Source organism: Syngnathoides biaculeatus, chromosome 12, assembly GCF_019802595.1.
Source record: "Syngnathoides biaculeatus isolate LvHL_M chromosome 12, ASM1980259v1, whole genome shotgun sequence".
NCBI lineage: Eukaryota > Metazoa > Chordata > Actinopteri > Syngnathiformes > Syngnathidae > Syngnathoides > Syngnathoides biaculeatus.
The window spans coordinates 11,027,464-11,051,739 of record NC_084651.1 but is presented as its reverse complement, the minus strand read 5'-3'; the positions used below and the strand labels follow the sequence as shown (position 1 = coordinate 11,051,739).

Genomic DNA, 24,276 nt, shown 5'->3' with positions numbered 1-24,276 from the left:
TCGGGCGGCGAGTCCTGTAAAAACCATACTCGCTACGTACGCTGGCTCTCTCGCTGCATCCCACCGCCACTCCTCCTCTTTCCTTGCTTGTAGAGTAAAGCATCCCTAAGGCTACCTCAGACAATCACTTTTCATTGTGCATAAAACCCACCTTGTAAAGCGCAACTGTTTAATATAAATGCTGTTATATGTTGACAGGGGCAGCTGTGGGAAAGGGGGTTGTTTGGGCTGTGATGGGTAATTTGATGCTGTGCTGTGGGCTAAGACTCGGAGAAAACATCTACACCTATAACAGAGGACCTGTCATGGCAGTACCCAAGAGCCTTCAGAACACCGAAGCATCCCTAAAGCAGAGAAAACTTTAACGCTGCTTTGAAGCCGCTTGCAAACTGAGAAAGTAACTCGCTCGCGCAAATGATTATCGCTGCGAGATCAAAGCCAGGAGGCATATCGTATATTACATGGCAAAAGGGGACCATCTTGAAAGCCAAAGAGGAAAACAAATAAAGGGTTTAGTGCTGAAATTTAGGCAAACTAAACAAACTTTGCTGGAACCCTGCCAGGCTAAAGTTGTTTTTGTTGCAGCCTTCTCCGTCTGAGCAAGGGCATCTCTAACGATACTCTGACGGCTACCACTCTTGTGTTTGCCGAATGGGTTTGGCAAGTGTGGCGGCTTATTAAGTGCTTGTTTAATGGAGAACTGAGGGGGAGGCCCACAAGTACGATAAATTAGGAAAAAATAAAATAAAACACATAGTGGGAGGGATGGTGCCTAAGGGAGAAAAACCTACAAGAGAGCTTTGTCCAAACTAAAATATAAAGCAAACAATCATTCTTGATTTGAGCTTTATCTTTAACGAAATCCAACTATTGTTGAACTTTATTGCGACATATGGAGTGGTGTTTAAAAAACATTTTATCTAATTCAACTTGCCAGAGCCCATTTGAACCCTGTTGCTAGCCAACTTGCTTCCAGGAAATGCTGCTGTTTTGGCTGGCAACAGGATTCAAATGGCCTCTGCAGTTACGATTTAATGTCTGTGTCTAATAGAGGGCTGGATACTATTTCAGCAAATATAGTAAAGTATAAATACAGTAAAGTTTTTGAATGTCCTAGTTTTTTTACTATTTAGTTTTCATCAAAGTTTTGTCCTGGTTTTTATATATACACTCGGTTTTCGTACAAAAACAAACACGACTTGGAAATTCACTTCCCACAGTCGATACGCGTTCTTCCAAAGCATTTAAAAGTTGTACAAGTAGTATATAAATGGTTCAACAGACGGAAAGCAGTATTCAACAATGAAAACTTTTTAATTAACAACTGAAGGCAATACCACTGCCAGTCTGCTCTACCACACCCGTGTAAAACATCCCATCAAAAGTCAGACCTTCAAAATAAAAGCATTCGGTGTAATAATTTACCACACTCTGTGGGACCACATTTTTTTTTTTAACATTGCACTCAAAAAAATATATATATATTAAAAATAGTCCAACTCTACACAAGCCTCCAAAATGGGGGGGGGGGGGTGTTCATATACCGGCATGTTTTTTTTAAAGGCCTGATTTTTGACAGGATCTTATGCCAACTTTACCCCTACTTGAGTGCTGGCAAGATGACCAGGAGGCTTGTTGTTTGCGCTTGAGTTTTTCATAAAAGCTTGCCATCTGTTGAACCCTTCCTAAGCCTACAAGGTTCAAAGTCCCAACCATTAATCCACAAAGAAAGCAGGAAAAACAATACAATGAAGAAGTCAAAAATGACTCCCCTCTCTCCCCTCCTCGCTGTGTACGCCATCAAAACTTTAATGTTAATTGATGAGTTATATTTTCTTCACAGTATTTGCATGTAACGCTATAAATATTCTCCATATGAAGACTGGATTTATTTTTAGTTCATATTCTTGGGTGTCTGGAACGGATTAATTGGATTCATATTATGTCCTGTGGGAAATATTGCTTCGGATTTTGTACAATTCAATTTTACTCTGACTATCTGGAATGAATTAACCCCTGAAAAAACCGTAAATAGCCAGGAAAGACTGGAACTGTTTTTATTTAGAAAATAAAATTCCTATAGGAAGTGACCGCCTTGCGTACCATGAATTTTGCTTCCCGATTCTGCCCTGCAGTAGTTAGGAAATGTATGGCAGAATGGGGAATTTATCTGTGACGGTGACCCTGACCATTGTTATCTTTGTCAATGGAACGTTTTTGTTATTGGAATTATTATTTGATAGTCATTTTGGTATTGGGCCTCGTTCAATTGTGAAGAGTGTATACTTTTATAGTGTGCGCACTTTTACTTAATACTGACAACTTGTCAAATGTCTTGAACCACACACCCTCCACTCAAACTCGTTAAGACACAGCCAGTATAGCTATGAGTGTTCCTGTCCTGTTAGATCTTTGCCACCGTGGCCTCGCCGTGTTTTTCCACGTTGTCATCAGGCTAACCCCCGCCTTGTAGCATGAATACCTTACCCCCTTTTATCTTTCAAAATCAATTAGGAGCAATTTCATAGCACAAGACAGGATAAAAGGAAGGTAATATTTTAATTCATATTTGATGGCGGTGATACAGCTCGCATATGGCCATTAAGTACCAGAAACAGTACTCGCAGGGGTTCCCACAATAGAGAGGTAGCCTCGGGGCAAAGTAACTTTGCAGGTTCTTCTGATTGGCCGCCGGTGTCATTAGTGTCAGCATTGTTTAAGGGCTACACGTAGACACGACCGTAGGAGGTGACAGCTGGGACTTTAAAGGCAGCCAAGGGGGGCTTGTGCATTTCAAACGACTCCTTGCTGGCGTCTTTTTGTGACAGAAATATTATTTCAGCCCTGTCATTAACAGCTGACAGCGTGCCACCCTAAACAGCCTCAGCCTAACAGGGCACCTTTCCCTTCCTCTTCTGTGCCCCCCACCCCCTCCCCCCACCCAACGCATGCCTACCAACCATCCAAACGCCCACCATCAGCAGCATCACCTCTGAAGTGTCTGCTGTCTCTCCATTCCCCTGCACGTCTTCCTCCCCGTTTGAAGGCGCTGAGGCGAATGCAAGCGTTTCTTACCTCATCATTTTGGGAGAGCAGTTGGGCGAGTTCCGCATCCCTCCGTTGCGCTGCTTTTTTTTGGGCGAGAGCGTTGACGGATGCTCGTCTTCGACTGCAAACACACGCACACAGTGTCAGAACAGAGACAGAGACGGATGGGGAAGTGAGCTGGACCTGACGGGAATAATAATAAACAAATAAATCCTCAACACTCAATCATAGCAAACACAACAAAAGTGAACAGAAACAAAGCAAAAAAAATTAATAACGTGGAGGAAATCAAGATAGATTATTAGTAATGGGGGAATCTTTAAGGCAGGAGACAACCTCGGAGAAAAACCAACCGATGAGATGAAAATCACGAAGGGATGTTGGGCCTCCAGTTCTTTTCCTTTATTTTTTTTTTGGTTTTGGCATTACTGCATTCTTTGTGTACACCTGGTACTGTTATTGGAGCGCTAGCAGTCTGCATCAGAGTGACAATGCCAACCTACGCCATTAATTGCCATGAGAAGGTAGAGCTTGTCATTGTCAGTAGGTCGTGGGCAAAAGCAATGACAATGAGATACAGTAAATAGAGGTTATGGAGATGGAGCTTATGGTGGCTCGATTTTGGAACTATTACGAAAAAGCCTATCCGGCCCATTACTCCAGTTCTAGCGCAGAAAATGGCTCTTCTACTGGTCTACCTCCATGCCAAGAGAACACTCCACAGACATTATGAAGGACACGCTAACAGGAAGGAGGGATGAATTAGTGAGCACGACATGTCAGAAGCGGCTAGTAAGGACAAATAACCCTCCAGCAGACGAAGGTCAGGACTAGCTTGGAAATTAATGATCCGCGTAAGATTAAATATTCAATTTTGGGGGGTTGACACTTTAGTCGTAAGCACTTTGCGAGAGTTTCCCAGACTGAAAGGACAAGGAAGAGCAGCTGGAGTGACGTCAGGCCCACCACTAGTCTGATCTTCGGTACTGTCTGCGTTTAAGACACTTAAGACTAGATGCACCACTGCACACCCGTATTAATCCTTTAGTTAGAAATCAATAAAACCACGTACTATTAGTGCAAATTAGAGGACACAAATTAAGCCTGGCAATTCCCCCCAAAAATGGAATCCCACACCATTTCTACCTCCTCTACTTTGTCCGTGTGTGTGTGTGTTTTTTTTCCAACTTATTTTGTGTCATCTGTTGCTGCTGATTTCAAATCAACTTTCCACTTGTTAACCATGTAGTAGTCAGTTAGGCTGGACCACACAAAAAGATATCAAGCTAGTACATACTAAGAATGGGCAGGATGAAATGCTTTTTTGCAAAAAGGTTACAAGTGCTCGTCGTAATGGATTCCACTTGTTGGAAGCCCCCAGCAAGGAGGGGACACTTATTTCAGACCAAAATCAGTTTACTGCCTAAACGAACTCCAACAGAGAAATAACAAGAAAATTGAAAGATTTTTGTCTGGGACCATTTTCAACTCTAAATACGTGAATGGAGTGAGGTTCCCAAAGGTGGCCAAGTGAGGATCTTACTATGTCTGCATCCCCTCTAGCACATACTCCTCGACAAAAATCAATCAGCTGGAGTTATTTTATTTTGGCTTTGTGCAAAGTTAAGCTCTGAGCCTCGGGCTACACTTTGGTTTTCCACCTATACTTTGTGCCAATCTGATGGGTTTTCTTTAGCGCAAACAACGTTGGAATAACGAGAAACGAGAAAAAGAGAAAGATCTAAAAACAATAATTGATAAATGTTCTTTTTTTCCCAAACAGCAATCAAGGATAGTTCTTTGACTGCCCATCCCTAGTACATAGCAAGTCGCAACATGTAACCCAACACCCAAGCTACGGGCTACTCACGACCCCTCAGCCTGATCGCTGCTAAAACAGCACCATCCAGTGCACCGGCAAGCAAATCCCTTCAAAGAAGCGAGGAGGACAAGAAAAGCAGCCAGCATGCAGCAAACAGCACAGGCAGGCTACTGACTGATGCATCCCGCAAAGGGGGCAACCTACAGTGGCTACTGTGACTGTGCAGCATGGCATTACTGGGGTGGTAGCGGTATTTCACCGGCAGACTGCGGGCCCGGTTCAGCCGACTCTCCGCCAAGGATCTGGCGTCTTCTGGCACCGAGATACTGAGGCGCAGTTTGGAATGGCGAGCCGCAGGCGCCGGCCCCGTGGGAAGCAGGCTTCCTTTACGGTTATTAACAAGGGGGACGTTGGCGGCGCCTGGCTTAACCGAGGCGTCCTGGTTGCTTTGCAGGGCGTTGTGCGAGAAAGCGTTTGAGGTGATGGCAGTGGGAGGGCAGCCGCTGGTTTTAACCGATCGGTTTTGAAAAGACGGTCTAACGTCATCCATTACTGTCAAACAATGAAGAATACAAAGTGTAAGAGAAGCTGCTTTTACATGAGCAAATATAAATGAACACATTTACATGGTTTATTCATGTAACCATATTGTCACATATCGGGGATTTCAGAGATAATTCAATTGATAAAAAAATAAAAAAGTTTAACTATCTGACAAGGTTCATGTGTCTAAGAATAAAGAATAACGTACGTACAGAGGGCATTTATTTTAGTTTTTTTTTTTTTTAAACTGAAAATAAACAATGAAAGCACGGTCACTGCTTTGTTATTTCGCATCCCCAATCGTCTTGTCATCCGCCTCGCCTGCATTTATTTTGAATTTGTGACAAACATGAATTAATTACAAGACCTTGGTAGGAACAAAGCACAGGAGAAACGCAGCCCGGCTTAAGTCAGTTGAATCCCTTCAGATGTTTTGTCATGTCATCACACACAACGTCAACTAATAATTTATGATCGCACTCATCTAAAACCATTCGTTCACTTTGGATTAAAAGTGGGCACAGCTTCAGTCCCCCCTCTCGCCCACCGTGTCTTGTGGCATCCTGTTTGCTTTAATATGACAATAAATTGTCACACACTCGACACACAATTGCATGTACTAAAGAGGTCAAGGCTCTCTACAGGAAAGCGAGTCAGGGAGACGAGTCGAATCTGTGCTTATAAAGTCGTCCAAGAGAGGCCTTTTCCTGCCTTGGGTGAGAGGGTGGCTGGTTGGTCCTTTTGGAGGACAGAGCATGCTTGGGTGGCCCCGGGCGATAAACAGACGTTTATCCCAGCAGTCAGCTGCCTCCTTGATTTACGGGGCGCCACCGATAGCTCCTGGATTCATCTGGCCCTTGTCAAACATGTACAGCATTAGAGCACGCTCAGCCGCCCTGGCAGCTCCACTGTGCTTTCCGAACAAGCCAGACGGCAACTGTCCCTTCCCGAAATGCTAATCACATGACGCTACTGCAAACGGATGAAGTACAACGGAAAATGTTTACTTTAGCACGTGAGGGAAGCTGGCTTTTGTCTTTATCGGGTTGGCTGTGGAATGGCATTGCGTTCAACTGCACTGCGCCTGCACCAAAAGAAAGCTATTCCCACCCTTCCCCTTTGTCTAGGCTTTTGTTACAGTTAAGCTAAAAAAAAAAAAAAAAATCAAATTGATATTATTGGATTGCCGCGGATGATTAAAGCAGACTGCACTTCAAGGGTAAACATCTTAGATAGCAATATGCTGATATATAAAATGAACAAAATGTCAAATTCAATTATACATGAACTTATATGTCACACTATATTCTTTGATTCTTAACCAGAAGTAACAATTATTTACCTAAATTGCAATCAGCTTTGAATCGAACACCAGTCTCTTTTTGGCTTCCACTGTTCCCTGGTGTTGTAGCGCCATCTGCTGCTACATGCAGCACAATACAAAAATAAATAAATAAACAAACAAAAGAATGTTTCATGGAACTACAAGTTATCATTATTTAACAGAAATCCATTTTTTATACAATAAAAAAACAGGATTTTTAAAAATGATCTGCAATCTACAGTCTGTATATAAATATTTTTTATGATTAAAGCGTTTTCAGTTATACTTATGGCAACACTTGTTAGAATAAACATTGAGTCTTAAAGTCACAAGACGAGAAGGTTACATGCTAGACAACAATGAAACCATCAGTACTAATCGTGTTACATTAAAGAAGGGCCAATCGAGCAGAACGGGGAAGGACAGAGAAGCACACTTACGTGATCTGACATATCCATTATACTTATATTTGGCTGAGGAGAATGCAAAGACAAGTGGCAGGTCACACGGGGGGAGAAAGGATGCCATGAAGCACACATTAGGAAATAAGAGACATCAACGTAAGAGTGCGGCATGGAAATCAAGTGACAAGCACAAATGTATACAACGGAGGAATGGGAATTCATGGGGAATGATGGAAAAACGATGGGGATGATTTGTGGAATGTGGCACATTCAAAAAAAAAAAAAAGATTTGTTCACTCTCAAGATGAGCTGTGCTTTAAGAATGTACACCTACGATGAGATGGAAAGAGCTAAATAGAACATTTTGAACGTACCAAGTACTGATGTAAACAATTAGAAAACACTTCAAAATGATAAATGTTATGAAATCTGTGGAATAATGCAAGACAATGAACAAACTTGCAGTCTGTCAGAAAAAGATTATATTTTAGAGATGGGCATTTGTTGAAATTTCTTTGGGGAAATTTGATACTAATTTACGTAATTTTTAAGATAATCCCCCCGCACAGGCATACACACACACACTAAGGTAACCTTATTTCAATCATGCATGTAGTTTATACATTAGTTTATGAAATCAGTCCAATATGTATCCTTCTGTGGACAGCAAAATTGTTGAGTGAATTGACAAAAATCAATTCCACACAAGTGACAAAATATTTGGTTATGATGCCCATCCCTAATTTAATTTAAAAATGGATTTCCTAAAACTGCCTCCCCCTTCTCCCACCCTTTGAAAACCATTGTGTATAACCTGCATTGATATGAAACATGAGGCGATAATCCGCCTTCCGCGATAATATTAGAGGAAGGATGGGTCTGTATAAATGGTGAAAGCTGTAATACTGGGACAAAGGTGTGAAATTTCTTGAAGCAGTTCCCCCTTTCTGGCATAAACTACGTCGCTACGTTGTCCCGCATTTGTCTGATTCCAGAATGGCGGGATGTCACCGTTTAAAACCCGCCAATGTTTAACCTTTGCTGGATTTTGCGTAAAAAGCAAATGCCAGATCTGTCTTGGTTCCGATGCTCGTGTTTAGCATGCTAAATTCGACTCATCTGTCATCAGCTCACCATGCGTTCCAAATGTTACGTCACTGTGAACTGGTAATGCAATCGTATGTGACCCTGACTCAAGAGGCACTGAACAAACATGGTGGGCGCTTTAACTTGACTGGGCACTGCTGACACTCTCGACTCAAGAGTCTCTTCCATCACTAAAGGTCACGCTGAGAGCCCAAGGCTGGCCCTGACACAGATCCTCATACAGGAACCCACAGCAGCCCTGGCATCTGTCTCTAGCGATTTGCCCTCGCCACCAAGGCGGCGGACTAACTGGCTCGCATCTGGGGCATAGCGAGACAGCGCCGGACAGAGGGTAGAGCGGGAGGGGTGGTTTGTTCAGAGTCTGCCTGGTGGACAGGAGCTGTCAGGGCAGGTTTGGTGACAGACCAGCAGGCCCGGGAAAATGAAAACATAATTTTGGTGTCAGAAGAGATAAGGTCTCCAGCAATGAGATGCAGATTCACAGGGAGAGAGAGGGGGAAGATGCGTGTTGGTATACGCCCCAATGGAAGGTCACAGAAAACCCATGGATCAAGCCAACCGATTGGTCCTCATCCAGACTTTTCATGATATCACCTCCTTTCGTATTGCACCATTTGGTGGCGAGGTCACAACTGCAATGAATGACATGTTGTTGACAGAATTCAGTACACAAGACTTCCCAACCTTCTGTCGTTAAAATATGGAAGAATGTTTGTTTTCTGCTGATCAATTGCAGTGGATCCTTCGGTTACGTACTGTACATACAGTGAGTCTGAATGTAATGTTCCCTTTTACACGCCCAAGGTAACGCTGTAGTAAACTCATAATTACAGTAAATTCTATAAGAATAAAAATAAATAAACTGTTATGAATTAAAAAAAAAATCAGTAAGCATACCCCCTTTTTTGAGGTGATGAATTTCTTACACCACCTGCACTCCGTAACTTCAAAATTCTTGGACGTTAGGACCGTCATAAACGTCAGTTTTTGAGTCTGATGTTTTTCACAGACTTGCCTTTAAAATATTCAGTTCTTGGGTCTCAAATTTCTTTTAGTATTTCCATTTTTGTTGTTGTGCATTTTGTCCACTTCAGCCATACTCTCTTCCAGCATGTCTAGCAGTACGAGGGAAACTAGTAGTGACGAAGAACAAGCTAATACCGGTGAATTAATGGCCTTCAGTCCAAAAAAGTGGCAACCCCCAAAAATCGCAGGGCTGTCGAGTATGGTACCCCACAGTGACTTAGCTTGTGTATCCACAAATTTGTCTCAAATCTGCTAGCAATAATAGTTTTCCAGCGAAAAAATCTAGTCCAGATGCACAAGAAATCATGGAGTCATCACATATAAAGATGTCTTATCTGGTCGCAGGATGAAGAACAGGAAACGGTGAGAGGAAATCCAGTAATCCTCAACTTGACAAGCACGCCTTCGCTAAAACTCACTTTGTTCAAGACAAAGTCGTCCTTAAAAGAGAGGGGAAAGAAATCCAAGGAAAGGGAGGCTTTCCTGAAATCCTACAGGGGGCTCGAGGGAGAAGTGAGATCAGTAACCATGTAATGGCTAGTAATTGGTACCGAGGGATACGAGCGCAGTGCCGAAGTACACGGGGCCAAACTAAACTCATCATGGCACGTTTGACATTAATCTAGGCTGAGTCGGCTGATGTCGGGAGAATGCTAAGGAGGAAATCAGATCTGCACGTCGGAGGCCTGGGCTTTGATAGCAGGGCCTACCCCTGCCATGTCTAATTGACAGACAATTTACTAGTTTCATCCCTCTCGAGAACGACAAGGAGGCGATTCGCCCACATTGTTTCTATTGAGCTAGCATCTTTTTTCTTCTTCTTCAGTTTAGCGTTTTCTACTCGTGTTCTCTTTCTGACGGTCATATTGTTAAAACACGGAGATAGACAGTGTGAACCAAATGTGATCTGTGAGAATAGCAAATTGGGGCCAATCATTTTACTTCCCTAAAACTTAACAAAAACATGAAATAAAAACTGCTAACTGTAACGAAAATATAAACTTGAAAAAATAAGTTATTTAGGGGCTACCAAACCAAATAAATAGTGCATGACAATAACAAAAGAAAAATTGCGGTAGTATTCTGTAGAATGAAACAACAGGTCCACTTTTTAAGGACACACATCTTACCTTAGTCAAAAAAAAAAAAAAACAAAAAAAAAACATAAAAAACACAACAGCCAATCTCCAGTAATGAATATTCTCACACAACTGCATGAGGAAATGCAGCATGCGATATAGCTGGCTGGCCACCTATAGTAGTGTACAATACAGCAGCAGCACAGAGCCACAGCACTACGCACCCATCAAAACAGACGATATACACTGAATGAAACCAAATGGTAATGATAAATGCACGAGGAAGATGGAAAAGGACAGTAAAATAAAAATGTACATAGATATAGACTGCTAGCTTGCATGTAAGAAAAAATGGACCAAAGAAAGGAGACAGAAATAAAGCTAGCGACTGCTAGCTAGCTACAATATAGGCTAGGAAATAGCATTTCATAGACGAATGAGAAGTACTGTTAGACAAGACAGACACACACTCACACACAGTTTGCCACTGCTGGCTCGTTAGCTACACAAATAGTTTTAACATATATGTAATAATAGAGCTTAGTAAAAAGATAGATAGATAGATAGATAGATAGATAGATAGATAGATAGATAGATAGATATAGATAGATAGATAGATAGATAGATAGATAGATAGATAGATAGATAGATAGATAGATAGATAGATAGACACTGTTAGCAAGCTAGCTGTACAAATAACCAGAAAAACAATGATTGACATGAAAAAGAAAAGTGAATATTGTCATAAATCCAGATGAAACCACAGCACAAGGACAACGTCACAGTTACACATCACGGTAGCGGTAGCGCAAGGTAACGCCACACATGGAAGCTCACGTCACAGACAACATGTAACAGCATGTGTTGGGCGGTATCACTTACAGGCACGTAACGTGGTTGCGCAATCATGAACAGACACAGAGGAAAGTGGGTAGGCCCTCTGAAGGGTGTCCATGTTACTATGTACACTGCCTGACATGCAAGAGCAGTCTCGGTCTGAACGGCCGCAATCAAAACAACATGCCAGTTTCATTCGCTTGTAGACGGACATCTTGGCTACAGTCACGTGTCAGGATGAGAGGAGAGGAGAAGCAGCAGGTTAATGGCAAGAGGAGAAACTATTCATCCAGGGAAGAAGTCGGAAGGTCACTTCATCAGAATGTGCAGGCCTTAGCAGACTTGAGCCCCCGGACGTGGAATAAACAAGTCGAATTTAGTCAAGTTCACCTTACAAAAATTATTATTCTTGTGACTTTTGGCTCAGCTCGTCAAAGTCAAGCTGCAGACATATCAATCGGCGTGGTTCAGGGGGTCAAGCTGCGTGCTAAGGCCGAAACAGGTCAAAAAGGCAAAACCATAAGAGTGGGGGAAAGGGTTGAGGAGAAACAGGGGGGGAGGCATTCAACGGGGGAAGAAGGGGTAGAGGCATGAGCAATGTCTTCAGCAGCAAACCTGTCATACATTTTACATTGACATCCTGCAAACCGGTGGGGTCTGAAGAGAAGAGCGGAGCACGTACCTGTATCCCATCATGCAGCAGCGCTACCACAGCGCCTCTGTCCAAAAAAAGGCACGGCACTATTCTACGGGCCGCACGTGCCAACTCATGCTGTCGTTTGCACAAATGAAGTTGCACTGTTCCACGCCCAAAGGGAAGCTTCACTCACTCGTTTGTGCGTCGTGTGCACTATTAATTTGACGTACGTTTGAAAGTCTTCCTCCTCTAACTGAAACAATATTAGATCAATAATCAAACGGAAAGCATTTTGGACAGCGCTGGACTTCATGCATTGACTATAATGAAATTGCTTTGAAGTTGTTCAAAGCTTGTTTATAGCACTCAAAAGAAAACTTTTTCCAGATAAAACACAAAAACTATACTGTACATCAATGAACTGAGACAAGAAGCAATATCATTTGTTTTTCAATTAAATAATTTATAAATGTATGAAAATACTAATATTTATTCTTTGTTCTACATAAGTGTTTGGTCCAAATATTTTTTTTATATTTTATTTTTCAAGCCTTATTGCATAAAAATTATTTCCAGTAATTATAAAAACACTCATGGTTTATACAAAGAAAACGTTATGTTACCGTAATTTCCGGCCTACAAGCCGCGACTTTTTTCACTTGCTTACAAACCTGCGGTTTATGCGGTGATGTGGCGCTAGCGTTAGCGCTGCACTAGCGTTAGCGCACCTGGTTATAAGCCTCGGTACACGGAAAAAGCTAGCGTTAGCGCGGCACTAGTGTTAAACTCTTTCTGTGTACTGAGGCTTATAACCAGGTGCGCTCTGTAGGCCGGGAATTATGGTATTATAGAAACAGTTTTGTATAGATGGAATATTTCAGATATTATTATTCTTTATCCAGCCATCTATTTTCATATCCACATTTAGGTTGCAGGTGAGCTTGTGCCTATCTCACAGGCGGCGTACACCTTGGACTGGTCGCCAGCCAATCACAGCCCACATATAAACAAACAATTGTTCGCACTCATGTTTACACCTACGGACAGTTTAAAGTCTTCAACACGTGACCTCTGAACTGTAATAGTAATCAGAATTTCATAAAATATATATATAATAATATGCCTGTGAACTGTGAGGCATGTGCATGCCGGTGGTTGTGTACAGAAAAATACATTTATATATATTTATTTTATCATCATTAAATAATGTAATTTAATCTAATTTATTTTATATTAATTAGACAAAGTAATTAAAATTATTTCATTTGTTTCATCGCCCCAAAAATCATATGCGCTTTTCGAACTGTATAATGAATAAGAATGCTGAGGTAGATGATGCTAAAAGTTACCAGGACACTTTGGAAATGTTCATTTCTTTGAAACTGCAAAAATAATTTCCAAAATGTATGAAAATGGTGAATATCTTTCTTCTTTTTTTTCCTGTCACACAACCTCTAAAAGGCTTTGGCCACTTTCTTGTGTGATTTCCAGACGGGAAGCATCCGTTTAACCAATAACTTTTTGGCCAGAACGTGAAAAATTTTAGGATTGAAAATCGCTCAGAATGAAACATTATGCTTTCAAGTAGTGTTTTTTGTACGCCTGTTAACACAGATTAATTTTAATTATTAATTCTTAATTAATCTTATACTATTACTATAAACTATTTTGTACTACATTACTATACAATATAGCTACTCTTGCCAGTGAAACCCAGTTTCTGCCTTTGTGTGAAGTCCTGAACCCGGAGGGAAACGGGAGTGAAAGTCCCCTGAGTAGCGTCTCTCGATTGTTGTGACTCTGTGCCCCAACAGTCCCCGCTCCCCCATTCTCTCATTGGCCACGTGCAAACATTCAGCCGCCTAATACCGTCTGGCGCCTCGACACGTGCGGCCATCTTTGACTTGACTTTGATGCGCGTCCGACAACAACGTCCCGATTGAAGTCATACGTTTTCGGGCCGAGGAGAGAATGGAAAAGGCACGTTCTCGGGGACCGTTGTAATCCCGTACATGCATTGTGGGCTTCGAAAACATGCAGAAAACATGTCGTTTGGGTCTCAGCGACAGCGGAAGGTGGGGGTGGGGGCGGAGTGCAAAGATAACTGTTCACAGTTATGAAGCAGTTTGGAGGAAATGGCAGACAAGAGCAGCAAGGCTATCAGGTCATGCTGGAACTTCTGCACTTCAGAGTTTTCACTCGGGGGTTGGTGTGGGGGTGGGGGTGGGGCACTGGGACCACAGTCAATGTATGTTATGTTCCAATGAGAACACATGGTAAGTGGTTGTGGAGCAATGGAGAACACGACACAGACACGTCGACAATGTCTTCTGACTTCTCACGAGAACACTCGTTCCTGCCTGGAGGAGGATGACAAACTGGTTTCGCTATCTGAGGGTGGATTTACACTACGCTTCTCCATTTTGTGAGACATCTTAAAGAGAAAAACGTACGCTTGAAATCAGATATCCCCAGATCTTCCAAATGTGGACCCGGCATTTCGGAAACAGATCCCATAAACAGTGGAACCTCGATTTAACGGGCCCGGCAACAACATCCTTCGACAATGGGCAGAAAATGCAGTTGTGTCCTGTTGGAATTCGAAAGCCCCACTTCTTTCAACAAACAGGTTGTGCCACTCTTGTCACAGAAATAAAGACTAGATCTAACATGTCTACTGTGCACGGCGCCCATGTTGGCAGGGGCAACATTCCATTCAAAGGCTGAGCACGGACATTAGCTTATAAATGAGCCTATTCAGATCATATAGCTGCTGTTCACGTGAATATTGTGTACTGATTTTGTTACACTATACAGTTGTTTCTTTCTCAAGCCCTTCACTATGGCATTCGGTCCAAACCGAAAAGGGAAAAGGAGGCAAGGTATCTTCGCGCCTCAAGAATGCAACCCTTTCTTTCAGCAGCTGCACACAATTATCAGCCCTGCCAAGCACAAGCAATCACGGCACTTTTACGGCAGTGCAACGTACGTTTGGCTCAATTTTAAAACTTTTCCCAATGTTTTATAATTATTTCCAATAATTTCATACTCTACTGGGTATTTTTATCCCATGAAAAAAATGCTTCATGTTGATGGTCAAATGCTTTCATGGATGACCCCCACCATCCTATTAGTCCCTTAAATTGAGGTTCCACTGCAATGAAATATGGTGAATGTTCATAAATACACACGGTCCCACATTCAATATCGTGAGGTCGGGGTCCTCTGTTCATTATGGTCTTAATATGCAGCATATTGAAGTTGGGATCTGTCTGTCACACGTAATGTCTCAGTGCTAAAAAAGAAAAGAAAAAAAAAGTATTTGGTTGTGTGGTGACGGGTCGGTAGGCCCACCATACACCCAAGTTTTGTATATACATGCCAATAAAGAGGGTTTTACATATTATTTTAAAAATTTTAATTTTGTATTACCTAATAAAAATAATACTGTTGGTTAAACAGTATACATATACACCAGAAGTTAAGATCCCAAAACAATTTACTGTATATTATTTCAAATCCGCTTCACAACATTAACCATGAAAAAATACATATCTTGTGATTAAAATTAACAATTTAAATTTGGAGAATTGTACAGTTAGTCTCTCAGTGAAGACTCTCCGTAACATCAATCGCGTTGGCTAAAAATAGCTTTGGGCCAAATATATCACTGTCGAGTTGTAGCGCTTCAGCATACTTCCTTGACATCAATTATTACTTTTACTTTAGTGCCAACTTGTGGCATCTTGCAGCAAATATTTAAATGTAGGGCCCAAAGGAAAAAAAAAAGGCAGATAAACCAGTAGCTGTGGGTTCATTGGAATTATTATCTAGATGAGTGCTTCAATTTATATGCTGTGATAACTATAAGTCACAAAATGGAAAATAATATATTGGCAGTAAATGGGAATTGGAACAATAGTGTAAATCCAGCCTTAGCTCACAGTTGCTATTAGAGTTCTATGTGAAATGGGAAATACATTTCCGATTGCAGTAGAAATACACACGTGCTCCACGCTTTTCTACTGAACAGATTTCCAAGAGTGGGCTTTCAATTCCTGGCAAGACACCACCACCTAGTGGCAATCCCCGAGCACGACAATTGCAACTGACCCGAGACAACGACAGAAAGTAAGGGGGTTCTTGAGGTCCTGCTGGAGTGAGTGGGCTAAAGGCGAGGCCGGATTGTTTTCGTTGGGTTTTGGAAACCCAGGTGCTTTTCTATGGGGCGGGTGGTTGGTTGGTGGGATTTGAAGAACCTTCCCCCACCCCACACGAAACCTCCTCTGACAGATTTAAACCTCAGTTCATCGTTTCGGCCTTTTAAATGTACATCGCACATACGCGAGCTATTTCTTGAGCACTTTCCTGGATTTTATTGAGTGTGTGTGTGGGGGGGGTGGGGGAGGAGTGTGTTTGGCATTAGGTCACACTCTATACAGTTGCTCGTTTAAATCCTCGTAAGAGCACCAGCTGAATGGAGCAGTGATGAAAAGGCTCGCTTTCTGATGGTCTGAGCACAGTGTCGGAATGAGAGGCGAGGAGTGGGATGCAGAAGCTACACTGGTTCATGCAACATCGATACAGTGTGCTATTTGCTGAGGAGGAGAGGAGGAGTAAAAAAAAAAAAAAAACACTTTGGATCGTCGGACACCCATTTTTTTTTGGGGGGGGGGTTACTCACAATAAATCACTAGAAGTGAGTAGTTAAAATTAAGTGGTGTTTTCCAATGGCAGCAAGGGAGGGGAGGAAATACATCAAAGAGTGTGTCACTGGTCAAACATGGAGGGGGAAAAAAAACAACAGAAGAGAACAAAATATGACAGAACAGAACAGTTTTTTTACTTTACAGATTGTCTAAACGAGGTGTGTAAAGGTTAGGTGATGACGGAAAAAGTAGGAATTGGTGAGTCTATTTCGGAACGCTGCTTTGTCTCACTAATGTACTTGTTACTCAACTTTTAGCTAAATAGGGGCTGAACAAAAAATTTGCAAATTATACTTTTACAGTAGTTTGCTGTATTACTAACTGGGTTACTCTAAGATTAAAGTAATTTGTTCTCATAAAAAAAATTACATTAAAATTTTAACCTACTTACTAAACTGTCATAAAAGCATAAAAATCTTTACTGTTGTTCATATCAATTCATAAAAATAATTCAAGCGAATCAACAACTTTGTGCAAATGATTCACATCGCAAATATGGCTCGTGAATCTCATATTTTAATATTCCCATAAGTTAAGAAAGCACTGTAAAAAAATTCCCAACAAACAACTCTACCTGAACTTTGCTAGAAGGGACAAAAGTATCAGGACAGAGTTGGAGTCCGCATAATCTGACATTCAGTGCAATTTTAGATTTGATTGTTAAATGGAATACACGACTTTAAGGATGCTGGTCTTCAGATGTTCCACTGATTGAATTTAAAGAATTTCTATTGGTTTTTAATTTATTTATTAATTTGAATTCAAATTTAATTGTGATTTATTCATTAATTTATTTATTTGTATTATTTGTTATTGTATTGTTAACACTAATTGTGTGAAATTGTTTATGTGGTTTACCTATTTCTGTACTGGGAAAATTGACATTAAATTAATGCATACATTTTTGAAAAAGCATTAAGAAATATTGTAAAAAAAAATATATATATATATATATATTTACTTTGCTCTATAAATTGTCTCTCAAATGGACTATATATACATTTCTAAAAATAGATATACTATACTATACTGTACAAAAGAAGTTTCTAAATAAGTTAATTGTTATTATAAATATACTATCCTATTTATAGTGGAGTAACAGAAAGGTCAAATCAAATAAATAACTTAAAGGATGGCAAGTATTTACAAAAAAAAGGTAAACGTGATGATCATACTGGATGCTATATATAGAGAGTGTACACTCCATTTGAACACTTTTTTTTTTCCCCTTTAAACACACTCAGTGCCACAGTATTGAGAAGCAGCGACGCAATTGGACCAGAGTTTAAAAAACGCCAGCTGGACGGATATACGCACGGGGAATGTTGGGGGAACGGGAGGGAAGGGAAGAGGGAGGGAAGGGGGGAGCGAACGAGGAGAGACAACGTGAAGGCCAGGCTACTCACGTCGCTTGCAGCCGCACTTCTTGATCCGCTTCGGGTCGGTGATGTCATCGTGACAAGCTTTACAGTAGAAAAAAGCTCTGAAAAGGCACGTCAACATCTTGAGCACACATTGCCGGGAGACCCAACGGGGGAATCATCAGCATTCACCTCTTTACTTCCTTGGCGTCGCTGGCGATGAAAAAGCCCAGCGTTCCTTCCTGCATCTTGACATGGTTGCCCGGGTTGATGAGGATGCTGAGGAGGAAGAGCCATAAGACACCAGGCGCTCATTAGCTTAGGGGAACCGTGCTCGTGCTCGCAACCACATCACATGCTAATCAAGAGGAATGGTACATACACACTTTGATCAGGAAGTCGTGGAGAAATTTGCAACTCGTTTTATTTTTTTTTTTTGTGCTATTTAAAATAGAGATTATTTATTTTCATTTTTAATATTGAATTTACATGATTGGTATTTTATACTAAAGTATGTGGGCCACTTCTGTTAGCGAAAATGTTTTGTTAACTGATCTAATTGGCACAATAATAATAATACACTGCTATTCGCCAAGATGGGGAACGAGTCTTGCTGCAAATGGCAAAAAAAAAAAAGTTTGTAACACCTGAAAAAAAATAAATAAATATACCACCAACTATGGTTCCAAAAATACTTTCATTTAATTATTCCATACTCATTTTATAAAAAAAAATATGTACTCTTTACTATATATGGCTTACAGATCATTAATTTTGAAAAAAATATATGTGTGCTGTATATAATGGGTATGGCTGTTTACATGCGGTAGTATACATTGGACCATGTATACTGTAGTACGTTTTTAAAAAAAAAAAAAAGTATTAGCAAGTTTCTTCCAATTGTGTGTCCCGCTCATCCAAGCACCATTGTCAGCATTGTGGGGGCATTTTTACAACCCGATTGAGAACAGACCTGGACATCATATGCTGACAAGTCCAAGACTAATTGCTGAAGGTCCCTAATTTTTTTTTTTTTTTTTTTAAATAGCATCCACAAGTTACTTCAAGCATATTATTGCACCTTCAAAGATACTATCTCAAAAATTTATTTATGTGATGCACGGAAGGAAACACAGGAAATCTGATATAAATATACAATAAATATTCTTACACTGTACATACATTAATTAGAATATTTTAATATATTCTTAAAAAAATAAATGTGTATCAAACTGTGGGTCAGAAATGAAGATACAAATCTAATCGAGACTTTGGTGTATTGTTACAGTCTTACCAACAACCCACACTAAACTCTTCCTGGCATACAAAGATGCTAGTTTCCGATTAGGCGGCCTTTTGCCGCATTTACTATCTTGTTTTTCATTCACCGTCAACTCGCCACCTTTTTTAAACGATGGTGCGATCCAGACAACTGGGTAATGTGGAATTTCTGAAAAGGCTTTGGAAAACTGCTCCAAGCCTCAATTTCTACCGGTCAACTTCTCCAATGACGACGTCAAACTTTTACAGAACATTACTTGCATCCAATGCTTTGAGGTTGGACCTTGTAAACTCTGGATTGGTAATTTCCAACTTTCCTAGCAGGTTTGAGTGCAACATCATCTGTCCGCTATTTGCAGATGTTAATCATGCGGAGGGACAGAATGCAAAACGATGACACCACAGAAGATTTTAATCATTTCTTTCCTCATCACCACTTGGACAAATGTTGTGATGACACTTAGACATGACTACAGAACAAAGGATGTGTATTGTAATAAAATAATTTGGGTTATTGTGGGACAGTGGGATGCAAGGAAATTAACAGCGCTGCCTTTTATTGGCACATTCTATTTAAAAAAAAAAAATATATATATATATAGAGGAACTGGGCCCATTAGTGATTTAATTTGCTTTTTTAGGGGAAAAAAAAGCTTCCTGATTTGATTACAACACAGCAAATGATTTGAATATTGAGAATGTACATTATTACGTTCAGTAAAAATCTGAAAATACAACAGGATGTGAGTGGGACTCTTTTGTGTCATGGATGCAATGCTTTTGTACAGAAAATGGCTGTATCATTCCCCATTAATTAGACTGACACGAAGAGGAAACAACACTCATATTATAGACCCACGCTCACACACGCACGCACACAAGTCATTAATAGTTACCTACGGGCAACAGTCAACAGTGATGTGAGTGTGGAACCAAATCAAAAACCACGGAATCCACAGACCTTGAAGGTCACACTCCTCCACAACTTGAGCCCAGAAGAAAGATTCAATATATTGGTCAGATTTGGCCTTTTTTTTTTTTTTTAAACTTCTCAAATACTGATTTTCCAAAGTAGAAGAGTAGGCAGTATCTTTCCTCTGGGCTCTGTCACACTCTGGTCATCATATCACAAATGTCAAGGGAGCAATTGAATCCATATCTGATGAAAAAAATTGTGAAAGTCAGGGAGGTCAGATTTCAAAGTCCACATTCTTTCATCGTCTAAAATAGCATAGAAGCCAGAATTCACTCAGATTGAATAGCCCCCCAGAGAGATAGCCATGCTCATTAGTGAAAATAAAGAAATGAGCCGATTAAGATCACTTTCACAAACATTGCTGCTCCAATCTGACATTTTCCAGCTACATTGGTCCGGTGGCGAATGGAAACTTCCAAGAGCATCGAAACCTCATATTGTGAGCAACAAGGCAGGCAAGTCTGACACCGACGTTATGTGAATGCGTCATATCCAGAGCATGCAAAGATACCAAAGGACATGGGGATTGGGGGCACTGCAGTACAGGTATGGGGGACGGGTACGTAGATGCAGACGGTTGCAGTAACTTCTGTGCAGTTGGATTGTTTCTCAAACACCAAACTGACAGGAAGTGACCTTACTTGAGAACATCTACTCCAGACACGCACGCACGCACACACATATGTATGTGTATGTGCGTATATGCATATATATACACACACACACATTTACATGTACAACGTTGCTCAAGACACACGCACACACATTTGCACACTTCAACCCCCTTCCCCTTTATCACATTCATGCGCAACACATGAAGCATTGACAACATGAGAAGGTGATGGAATGCAAATGGGAAGGGATGTAAAATTTTCACTTTGGATACACTTAATATGATCCAAAATGTCCAAGCCCTTTTTTTCCCCTGGATGGATGTAATAAACCTATGCGGGACAAGACATGCTATGATATTAAGCACCGCCGGCAGATATAATCAGCGGATTAATTCCAGGTCTCCATAATGTAGAACGAGAGATTATCAGCAGCACATCTGTCATTATATATGTGCAAAAACTCTGCACTTGATTGGGCAAAGATTTGAGGTAATTGGATGAAAAAAAGATACACACACACACATACAGTGAAGAAAATAAGTATTTGAACACCCTGCTATATTGCAAGTTATCCCACTTAGAAATCATTGAGGGCTCTGAAATTTTCATCGTAGGTGCATGTCCACTGTGAGAGACATCATCTAAAAATCCAGAAATCACAATGTATGATTTTTTTTTTAACAATTTGTGTGATACAGCTGCAAATAAGTATTTGAACAACTGTCTATCAGCTAGAATAATGATCCTCAAAGACCTGTTAGTCCGCCTTTAAAGGTCCACCTCCACTCCATGTATTATCCTGAATCAGAAGCACCTGTGTGAGGTCATTAGCTAAATAAAGACACCTGTCCACACCATACAATCAGGAAGACTGAAACTTGTAACATGGCCAAGACCAAAACGCTGTTCAAAGAAACCAGAGACAAAATTGTACAACTCCACACGCCTGGAAAGGGCTATGCAGAAATTGCTAAGCAGCTTGGTGAAAAAAGGTCCACTGTTGGAGCAATCATTACAAAATGGAAGAAGCTAAACATGACAGACAATCTCAATCGGAGTGGAGCCCTATGCAAGATATCGCCTCGTGGGGTCTCAATGATCCTTAGAAAGGTGAGGAATCAGGCCAGGACGACATGACAGGACTTGGTCAATGACCTGAAAAGAGCTGTGACCACCGTTTCCAAGGCGACTGTTGGCAATACACTAAGACGTCATTGTTTGGAATCATGCATGGCACGCAATGTTCCCCTGCTTAAACCAGAAAATGTCAAGGTCCGTCTTAAGTTTGCCAATGACCATTTGGATGATACAGAGGAGTCATGGGAGAAAGTTTTGTGGTCAGATGAGACCAAAATGGAACTTTTTGGTCATTATTCCACTAACCGTGTTTGGATGAAGATGAATGATGAGTCCCATCCCAAGAACATCATCCCGACTGTGAAACATAGGGGTGGTACTATTATGCTTTGGGGGTGTTTTTCTGCACATGGGACAGGCCGACTGCATTGTATTAAGGAGAGGATGACCTCGGCCATGTATTGTAAGATTTTGGGGAACAACCTCTTTGTCTCAGTCAGAGCATTGAAGATGGGTCGTGGCTGGGTCTTTCAACATGACATTGACCCGAAGCACACAGCAAGGAAAACCAATCCGTGAGAAGCATATCAAGGTTCTGGCGTGGCCTAGCCAGTCTCCAGACCTAAAACCAATTGAAAATCTCTGGAGGGAGCTGAAACTCCGTGTTTCTCAGCGACAGCCCAGAAACCTGTCTGATCTAGACATTTGTGTGGAGGAGTGGGCCAAAATCCCCCCTGCAGAGTGTGCAAACCTGGTGAACAACTATAGGAAACATTTGACCTCTAATTGCAAACAAAGGCTACTGTACCAAATATTAACACTGGCTTTCTCAGGTATTCAAATACTTATTTGCAGCTGTATCACACAAATAAATCGTTAAACACACAACCTTTCTTTTAAGATTATCTGTCTAACAGTGGACATGCACCTCCGATGAAAATTTCAGACCCCTCCATGATTTCTAAGTGGGAGAACTTGCAATATAGCAGGGTGTTCAAAGACTTATTTTCTTCACTGTAAGTTGGGTCACAATTGAAAGAAGGGAACTCAAACTGAAAGAAATCAACTAAGCAAAAGGGGGCTGTTCGAGGACAAAATCAAGAGGTAGATGTGGAGAGGGTGAGCGTTTGGCCTTGGTACAGCGACAACAGCAAAGACAAGGAAACAGCACTCCTACAAACATGTCCAATTCATCTAGTTCGTCTCTCTCTCTCTTTCTTTCTCTGCCTGCAAAGAAGTTAGTGCATCGAGCACAAGCGACACCATCAAGAATAGAAAAGAAAAGAGTTAGGAGGAGGTAAAAAAAACAAAAAACAAAGAGGCCTGTGTGAGATAGTGTTTGGGGAATATTCCTTGGGCGGGGGAAAACTCCCAAATTCAGAAGCGTTAAAAGTAGTGGCGGAACTTTGGAAGTAAGATAGGGTAGAGGGCATACCGCTTTCGGCTTCTGCAAACAACAAGAACAAAATCTCAGATCAAACACTTGTCAGCCACATCAGGAAATGGAGAACACAAGCAACTGTTGCCAAATGTTTGGATGCTCTACTCATTGGCACTTTTGTGTGGAACCGGGTCATCGCGTCTCATTAAACTCGTTCAATTCTGGTTCATGACCAAACACGTGCATTTAAAATGTCTTCTTGCGCGTGAGTTTCCGATGTGACTTGTAAGCTTGAAGAACACAAAACTTGGAATTTAAGAACATCTTGTCAGTACATTTTACTACATCGTAATAACTAAGGCTTCTGGTGTCTTGAGTAAGGAACACACGTGCGTGCGCACACACACACAAAAAAAGTTTAAGAGGGAGTGGGATTTCATAGAGTATTAGGGCCACACTAAAAAGAAAAAATACTCATTAAGTTAAAATGCTCCAAAAAAAAGGAAATAAATAAAGTAGATTTTTTTTGCAAAATTTTAGTTGCATATTACAAGATTTTCTTTTTTTTTTTTTTTTAAACACTTTTTTTCACTGTTTTTTTAGACCTAAAATCTTTTGTTGGAAAAATATTCACACGTTTAGTAAAATAACTAAAAATTGAAATCAAAATATTATATTAAATTGTAATTAATGAGGAAAACTGTACAATGATGACTTCTTGGACAAGTCAGAATACTCCAATTACTTTTGCAAGAAGCAATCTAATATTTCAAGATGCAAGATTTTAATTGACTTATATTTCCTTAATAATGTGAAGAAAAGTCATGATTTTATTAAAAAAATACTCAAATATGACAATTACGGTAAAATGCAGAAATGTGAAAAAAATTTAATCTCATGAGAATCATGAGATGGGGAAAAATATTTTGTACGACAAATGCAAGAAAGAAGTCCATTCTATGAAAATCAAGTTGAACTAGTATGAGCGAATCATAATTCTCTGATGATAAAATCTTTTGCGTACGTATGACAAACATTGACATTTTTTTT

The 24,276-nt window shown here is 40.7% G+C and overlaps 1 protein-coding gene across 4 annotated transcripts in view; it reads right to left on the bottom strand.

Annotated features, from left to right (window-relative positions):
- kcnma1a (potassium large conductance calcium-activated channel, subfamily M, alpha member 1a) overlaps positions 1-24,276 on the bottom strand; it is a 194,588-nt gene that overhangs the window by 31,388 nt on the left and 138,924 nt on the right. For 3 of the 4 annotated variants that reach the window (XM_061837675.1, XM_061837676.1, XM_061837673.1), the window contains exons 17-19: positions 18,090-18,176; positions 17,943-18,019; positions 3,076-3,169 (exon numbers count right to left, since the gene is read on the bottom strand). In XM_061837675.1, the coding sequence (XP_061693659.1) occupies positions 3,076-3,169; positions 17,943-18,019; positions 18,090-18,176 (258 nt within the window). Of the gene's footprint in view, positions 1-3,075; positions 3,170-7,177; positions 7,211-11,235; positions 11,410-16,511; positions 16,521-17,942; positions 18,020-18,089; positions 18,177-24,276 lie in introns of all 4 variants that reach the window. The other variant, XM_061837674.1, reaches the window with a different exon arrangement.